This window comes from Quercus lobata, chromosome 2 (genome assembly GCF_001633185.2).
Source record: "Quercus lobata isolate SW786 chromosome 2, ValleyOak3.0 Primary Assembly, whole genome shotgun sequence".
In the NCBI taxonomy this organism is placed as follows: Eukaryota; Viridiplantae; Streptophyta; class Magnoliopsida; order Fagales; family Fagaceae; genus Quercus; species Quercus lobata.
The window spans coordinates 20105813-20114690 of record NC_044905.1 but is presented as its reverse complement, the minus strand read 5'-3'; the positions used below and the strand labels follow the sequence as shown (position 1 = coordinate 20114690).

At 37.6% G+C, this 8878-nt stretch overlaps 1 protein-coding gene across 1 annotated transcript; it reads right to left on the bottom strand.

The window, feature by feature from the left end:
- Window positions 1-3943: 3943 nt before the first annotated feature.
- Window positions 3944-8477, bottom strand: LOC115974886. The gene is made up of 5 exons (XM_031095434.1): window positions 8005-8477; window positions 5203-5253; window positions 4977-5039; window positions 4803-4871; window positions 3944-4675 (listed from the first exon to the last, which is right to left on the bottom strand). Exons 1-5 carry the CDS (start codon window positions 8347-8349, stop codon window positions 4454-4456), a joined length of 750 nt encoding a protein of 249 aa, XP_030951294.1. The 5' UTR covers window positions 8350-8477; the 3' UTR covers window positions 3944-4453.
- Between the last annotated feature and the right edge of the window lie 401 nt (window positions 8478-8878).

The following is an 8878-nucleotide window of genomic DNA, read 5'->3' as shown; positions in this document are numbered from 1 at the left end:
GGTTTAATGAGTAATTGGATTGAAAAGGTTTATCAAACATTTCTAAACATAAGATGTAGACCAGAATGAGTTATTTATCCACAATGGCTTAAGAATCTGATGAAGAATCTTGCTTGGTAGGGCTCGAGGTTAATAAATTCAAGATGAAATCTTGATGAATCAGAAGGGGCATGGGTGAATATGGTTGCCATGTATTCTGACAATTTAGCCAGAGCCCTCTGACTGGTGCATCTAACCAGCTTGCCTAGTTCAAACCCCATAAAATCAGGGTCAACTCCACCGTCTCTCATTTTGAACTCTTTTCGAATGCCTTAGTATTCCCGGATGTGCGACTAGAAAAGTGTTCGGCCCGTTTGGTAGTGGTATTTGGGTATTGGTTTTAAAATGATATGAAAATTACGAAATATAATGTATCGTAAAAACACCTATTTAAAGTACTCATAATGTAAAACTATGTGTTTGATATCATGTTTCAAATAATATATTTTCAAAAAAAAAAAAAAAAAAACACACACACACACACATACACAAACACACACACGCAAACATAAAATTGTGTCACCAACTCACAATTTCAGTTCAAAATGAAGTGTGTAAGGAGTGCGTGTAATAAACATTACTCTTTTGGATGCTCATATAATAATAACAAGATCTAACTCCTGGATTGAGGGGTTTTAGTTCCTGATTTCAGACACATTCTTCCACCTCAAGTTGTTCCACAAATTGAAGCTAATCTTTCTATCCAGGTGCGTCACAGGGATGACAATTTTGCCCCGCCCCGTTTGACCTGCTCCTCCCTGCTTCGCTCCACGTGAGTTTCTCCGCCCCGTAAAGGTGGTGGGGCGGGATGAGTTTGGACTTTTTAGACCTGCCTCGCCCTACCCCTCCCCATCCCCATCCCCACCCCACCCCACCCCACCCCACCCCACCCTACATTGATAAGGGTTATAATTTAAAATTTTTCATACCTTAAAACCATACTATTTAAACAAACATATCAATATTAGCTTATTTTATTTTACCCAACGTGGTTTTTTGCCTCTATTTTGTTATCTGTTATATTATGAGTTTTTTTTTTTTTTTTTTTTGGTGATTGTCTTGTAAGACACTTGGATAATATTATTCAATTTTTGCTAAAAATTAATTTGATTTGATGGGATAAATTTAGTTGTAATTTTAAGTATATTTTTATTGATGAAATAGGTTTTATTAAAAAAAAAATTGTACTAGTTGTAGGGCAAATTAACAAAAAAATAGAGTTTTATGGGATGGGGCGGGGCTTTGTGAGGCCCCACGGGGCGGGAATGGGGCGTGAAAGTTTTCCCTATTATGTGGGGCAGAGCGGGGATGGGACAAGACAAAACCATGTTGGGCGGGGGCAAAGACCCTATCCTTTGGCCCCGCCCCATTGCCATCCCTATGCGAGCTCTCTTGAATATGCTTAGTCCGGGAATAGATGACATGACATGAAATCCAAGAGAGTCCATGTATCTTTATATTGTTTTTAATGAGGTCGTTGATAGTGTGGAAGGATAAAGAGATGGTCTCTTCGGAGGCTGAGAAAGTTTTAGATGAGTTCAGCTCGGTAAATGTGTAGCCTGGTGTAGTGGTAGTATTGTAGTTATTGGCCCTACACGTTGCTGACTTTTTTTTGGTCTGTTTGTTTGTTTGTTGTGTGTTTATGTTTGTTTTTGTTTTTGTGGAGTAACTCTCATAAACTCGAACAAAAAAGCCTTGAAACTTGTATTTCTCAGTTGATAGACTTTGTTAAAATTTAATATTATAAAATCGGAACCAAGTTGATGGTCTTATCCTACTGCATCACATAGATCTGGATGATGTCGAGCCATCGAGGCTGTATGAAGACATTACGTTACACCATTGTTGGTGTAGGCCCACGATAGAAACAATTGGCCTTCATAACGCTATCCAAACGATATTAAGGTCCATTAATAGAAGTTGTCTTGGGCTGTTTTACAAATCCAATAACTCTATGTCTAGATACACTTCAGTGGTAATGTATCTTTTTATGATGCTTTAACCTTGCATTTTATTGTTTCTCAAATTAAAAAAAAAAAAAAAAAAAAAAAACCTTGCATTTTATTAGGCTACATAAACATAATAATCTGTCATTGCCTTTAGTTGCCTTTCAATCTGGAGCCTATAATTTCCTGTTAGGGACGGACTGGATCGGTTGTTATCAGTATTATTTTCGAAATGACTTCTTCACCACTTGCCTTTCCATCTTCACTTTCCTTTACTGCATTTTATCTCCTTTCCTTTTTCTTTTTCGGACGAATTAGATTTTCTTTATAAAAATAAAAAAAGAAAACGCATAGAAAATGCACAGTACAAGTAAACCACCACAGTAAAACTGCAAACAGAAATACTAAAGAAAAAGTTTTCTCTAGTAAAAAGTTAGTCTTTTTTGTAGTTGTATTCTGGTTATGTAATGTATTATAAACCCGGTTTAAAACACTAATATTACTATTTTTATATGTGCTCTAATAAGTATTACTGTTTACTAAAAAAAAAAAAAAAAAAACGTATTCTTAATGGCGTATTTCACTCTCTTGCAAAAGACATGTTTAAATTTCCCAATAGTCATAATAGTCTGAATTAGGCATTCATTCCTCATTTTTTATATTTCTAGCATCCTCTCTTGCATTATTTATTATTCATTGATGAAAAATGGTAACAAGTACGGAAAATTATTGAATACTCCAGGAGTACCATAAATGCGTATTCCCCACTCTTACATAAATTGTGAGTTTCACCATGAATTTAATTAGTAGGATCTACTATTATGTGAGAGTAAAAAGTATTTATTTATAGTATTCTGAAAGTATTCTATAAGTATTCCGGTAGTACATGTCAGGATTACTTTGATATTCTTTCCTTTCTAAAGTATCAACAGGCCAATGAATTCATCCTGTTCTTAATAGGTCTATTAACTAGACATTTATTTGGTATATGCTTCCTAATCATCTTAGCCATTTCTTAGAATTGAGCAATAATTATTTCTTATTAAAATTTAAAAAGAATGTAATAATTATAACTTGATCTCTGTATGCATAACTTTTCTTTCTAAAAGGAAATGAAGGGAAATTTTTTTTTCTATGGGGGCCTTGGTGAGGTTTCAAGTTACAACTACTAATATCACTTGTGCTGAAAACTGAAAATTTATTGCTAAAAATACTATAACAAAAGAATTTTTAGACTATGAGTAGTGTCCGTGGTACCCAGATTTATTGCTTCTTGCTGTGTTTTTCGTACTTACAGGTTCCGTAAATAATGCACAGAACTCAGAAAAAAAAAATGCAAAATGCTTGCCGCGGTTGCTACGTAAACGCACTCAAAATATGACCTCTTCACGTGGTTTTTTCTCCCTCATTCCTTAGCTTTTTTCCATTTGACATTGGGAAGCATCAAAGCCGATCGCCACTAAATTGGACTCGAATTCCATGGAATTAAACCTGAAGGCCGAAATCCAACGGTGTATATTGTTGCTGGTAGGGCTTTGTAAAGAGATCTAAGGCGGTGTGGGCATAAAAGAAAGTATTCTCGCAGGTCTCTCTCGAGACCTGTGCTTAAAATAAACTAATGCCTTTTGCGGTTAACCATTGAGTTACAACAATCACAGCAACACTTTGTGACGCGTGACGCTTGATAAAACTCATCTGTTCTGTTTAATTTTAAATTAAAGGTCTTCAATATCCAGAATTCATCATGAAAAATCCAATTCAATTTACTTCGTCATTATTCCCATTTAGTATTTACTAATGAACTAGATAGAGGCTCTTTCATATCATATCATATGCGCCCCATCATATGTTTTCGCTTTTCAGAAGCCATGATTCTTTCTGCACTAACAAACAATTCTTAGCTAAAATTTCAAATTTGAAATTTTGATTGAGAGAGAGAGAGAGAGAGAGAGAAGGAGTAGAAGAACAAAATCGTAATTGACTTGAAGGACCCCCAGGGGAAGAGTCCGACAGCTCCTTGGCCAAAAAAAGAAGAAAAAGAGAGAGCTCTTTGACCTACAAAGAATAACACAACTATGTCTACATAAAATTCTGAAAGGAGAAACGAGACCCCAACAAATTTCAGTGGGGGAAAGTTAAAAAAAAATGAAAAAAAAAAAAACCCTAAAAAATTTAAGAATTTCTGAAGCCTAATGGCTAGGATTGCTACACTACCCTCAAAAATTCTTTTCTCCATGACTTTGTCAACTTGGTTTTGCCTTGCAAAGAATTGACAAGTTCATGCATCTGTGTTTTCATCCAAGGTTTTTATATAGTTACATCCACAGAAGTGTGTCCCCCTTGGCAATGTACCAGCAGATCATGTTTTCAATAAACATAGAGACCCCGTTTGATAGTTAGTAACTTAGTCTTATAGCCATGTGGTTTGGTGAAGAGAAGACAAGCAGTCAACTTGTTTGTGTGTTCCTCTAGCTCATCCCATATAAAGTTTCTGAGCCAGAATCCTCCTCAGTTGGCACCATATTTAGATCAGGAAGCATTAAGTTACTACAGCCGGTGGAGGCAGCCTTGTCTGCCTCGCAGGAATCTAATTGCGGCCGATTATCATTCGTGTCTTGTACCGTTAAGGTTGAAGAGCCTACTCTCTGGCTTGCACTCAGATTCATTGCAGAATGCAAACCCAAATCAAGCTGCAAAACAGAATAGTGTTTTTTTTTTTTTTTCTCAGAATAGCCACAAAAATTCACACACACAACAAAAAATCATCTGGGCAGGGTATTGTCTATAGAGAATGAAAGAACAATTGAGATTGGTCACCTTCATTTTCTTAAAGCTCTCGTTCCTGGCACTCTGTTCCTTAAAAGTTGCACGCAATGTTTCTAGCTCCTGTTCAAAGAATGAATAATTAAATTAATTACCATGAAGGGGGCACAAACTTTTTGAAAAGTAGAAAGTCAACAAGCACCAAGATGCATGAACCGCAGAACGCACCTTATTCAATTGTATCCTTTCATTCAACAGAGAACTCTCCTCCTCTTTGAGTTCAGCAAATGTCTACAAAATTTCATTAATCTTTCACATCAGAACCATATCTAATTTCATAACTTTTTCCAGTATGTAATAGTAGAAAAAAGAATAGAATATATATATTTATATGTGTAGCCCGTGTGTATATTGAAGAGCATTAAGATTTATAAATATGCGTGTGTGGTAGTACCTTTTTTCTTCTTGTCCTCTTGGTAGCGGTGGATTCATTTGTAGCAGTACCCTGAAATATCCCATCCAACACGTATTGCATAAGTCAAAATAGGAAATATTATTATAAAATAATAATAATTGCGCAATAAAGGTCAAGATAAGAGAAACGGATAACAGAAGCAACCACACACACAGGTTAAGGATGGGAAGGGTCCAATATTGTTTATTAAACAATAACGCATGTCCATTAAGGACAGCAATAATTCAAGGCCTGAAAACGCAAGCATGCTGACTTGTTGACACTTGACCGAATAAAAACACCAAATACATCTCACTAGAGAGAAAAAATAAAAATATCAATGCTAGTATTGGCTCAAGCCTCCTAGCCTTAAGTAGGACCCAAACATTTTCTTATTTAAAAAAAAGAAAAAGAAAAAAAAAGAAAAGGAAGTGACGGAATTGTATATATCTATCGAATTATAACCCAAAAAAGAAGCAGCAAAAGAAGAAAAGAAAGTGATATATGTTGGTGTCCTAAGTTAGAAAAGTCACCAATTGTTGCAATCTGAGTCATACCATATCATCATGATACGAGAGTCTTAGCAAGTAGAGCAGTGCCTCAAGTGGCCATGTTGCCACAACATATGGCAAGTGGCGATAGGTTGCCGCCGGACGATGACTGACGGGATTTCTCTTACAACCCAAAGAATTAAGATGCTCACATGCACCTTTTTTTTTTTCGCGGTGGGACCCATTTTAAACACATTATAATCCTATTATAATCCTCTCATCCTGATCCTTAAAACACCCACCCAAAAAAAAAAAAAAAAAAAAAAAAAAAACCAAACAAAACAAAACTCCTTAAAAAAGATTAAAAAGAATCTCAACAAAAGTTTTCTCCCAAAAAGATTCTATAAGAGGGTTCCTAACTCTTTACTTAGACAAAACTCCCACCTCATAATTAGCTGTTTGTGTAAACAGTAAAAAAAACCAGCTCTCACAGCATAATCCCATCAATTATAAAAAAGGAAATGAGAGAATTTATTATTGACAAGGGGAAAGGAAATTAAAAGATATGTTAATTACTAAAACAAAAAGAAGAGTCAAAAGTGTTAAAAAACCCAAAAGTAGGCACTAGACAGGCAGGTAGCAGATCCGGAAAGAAGAGGGACCCACTTGAGAAACAATCGTCAACCCTTCAAGGAAAAGCCACCCCGCAACCACTGGCTGGTTTCGCTCCACAACATCGAAGCCAAAGCCAAAGCCACGCGGTGCCACGTGACCGTCCCTTTTCTTTATTGCTCACGTGACTCCCTCAAATGCCCACACATACCCATGCCTTTTTCTTCCCTTTCCTTCCCTCTTTTCTTTTGCAAGGCCAATAAGCCAAACCCATTAATCAAAATTAAAATTAAAAAAGAAAGAAAGAAAAATGAATTAGAACCACGACCTTTTGCACAATTTATGCTCGATGAAAAATAAAAAAATGATGGTTTTTTTTAGAAAAAAAATTTATGAGTTCGTGCTCTTATCAAATCCTTTACCTCCTCCTCGAGGCTAAGAGAAGAGTCAAGTTGAAAACTGCTTTCCACAACTACACCATATTATATAACTCTCAAAAACCCTTTTTTAAAAAAACAAAACGTCAACAAAATAATTCTTGGCCATTGGATTCTTAACCAAGAAACACTCCGCCAGATCAACGGCCCCCAATCATCCGACACGCCCAGGTGCAATCATCAAACGTGAAAGTAACCACACCCAATGCTTTCCCCAATCTCGAAAAATAAAAAAGATTAGATAAATACAAAAAGCTATCAATGGAGACAAACAGATAAATGGTCTTCCAGTACACCCGCGATCCATCTGATACTTTCTCACCCCACATAATAATCAATTCACAAAAGTACCAACACCACACCAAACTGAATGCAGACTTATCTACAAAAGCGATTAACCACACCATGCTTTTATTGACCGAAACGCCCTCAAAGGTAGGTTTTTGACCCTCAAAACAGTGGTAATTTCGTTAAAATAAAAGACAAGGAAAGATCGCGTGAGGGAAACTTCCGGAGCTCTTTTTATGTAGTTTTTATTTAACCCAGGGTGAAAAAGAGGAAAGTGATCAAAATGACTGTTTTGCTTTTTTCTGACAAAACCGTCCCTTCCTGTACGCTTTCAAGCCATCAGATTCTGATGCAAACTTTCGAAGGCTATTTTGGTCAAATCGAAAGTGAACAACGAATGACAGGTGACGGGGAAAGAGGCGATGAGAAAACGTGAAAAAAAAGCCTTCTGTTTCAATCTGCTGACCTCACCGGACAGGGGCAACTTGGTCATAAAAAAAATATATACACGCTCGCCGACGATTAATCTCCGATTCATCGGCGATGAACAAAATACCGTTTGAGACTGGAGGAGTAAAATTTTAAAGCAGACATGTTGACAGATTTACTCTTGTCAGCTGGGAAATTGAGAAAACGATACGCGACGTAAAAAAACCAAAAACGGAAACATCGGTTCTCGAAATTAACAAATCAGAGTGAGTGAGTAAATAAGGTAAACAAAAGGAGGGGTAAAATGGTAAAAGGACTAAGAAACGTCCTTCTGAAGACAAGAATGTCTAGGCTTCGGGCACACTAACCACCAACTCCAAAGCCTTCGTTTCCATCGCTCCTTAACACGAAAATTTAACCAGTTGTCGAGGGTATATTGGTCAAGCAAAAAAAAAAAAAAACTCTGACACGTCACAGATCAGGTGGCCGGAAAAAGAAAACCAAAAACACAAAGTTAAAGATAGTCATAGTAAAAGAGAAAGAACCTTGGATCTGGCGGTGGCGGCGTAAGAGAGAGAGGTGTGGAAGCTGGTGGAGTCATCGGCGGTGGCGGAAGGGGAGGCGCCACCGCTCCAAGAGAGAGGAGTGGTAGGGCTGCATCTCGTGGAATCAGCATCCTTCCTCCGCGAAACGGCGGCGTCGCATCTCAACGTTGCTGACCTGGAACGCGGCTGCCTTATCCCCCACCGAAGCGGAACCACAGCTCTAGGCGGAGATTTCAGCGAAGAAGAAGACGACGCCGCTTGTGACTGCTTCAACCGCACCAGGAGCTGGACCACAACCATGTCGTCGGTCATCGCCGCTCTCATCCACTCGTCCCTCGCCATCATGTTTGCTCTACAAAACCAAAGACTCTTTCACAGAGAGAGAGAGAGAGAACACCACAGAGATAGATTGTTTTAGAGAGACAAAGAGAGAGATGGGTGGCGGTAGAGAGAGAGAGAGAGAGAGAGAGAGAGAGAGAGAGTTAGAAAGTGAGAAAAAAGAAAGAGAGAGTATATATATATATATATATGGAGAAGGTGGAGTAGATTCCAGTTATTCGTTTTTGTTGTTGTTGTTGCTCTTTGGTTTCGTAGTTAGGGTGGGTGTGTGGGTCTCATCGGTCTGACTCTTTTTCTTTCTTTCTTTTTTTTTCTTTTTTATTTTTGTGACCCCACACACAGAGATGTGGCACTGACAAGTTTCAATTTTTATTTTACTACTATTAATATTGCCGCATTGCCATTTAATTCTAGGGCTTCGTAAACCGATAGATAGATAGGCTACCCAGACACCGATCCATTTAGTACTGTTTATTTTGTGTGCTAAACAGTCGTAGTGATGAGCGTGCCCATTTCACATGTCTCTCGCACCTAA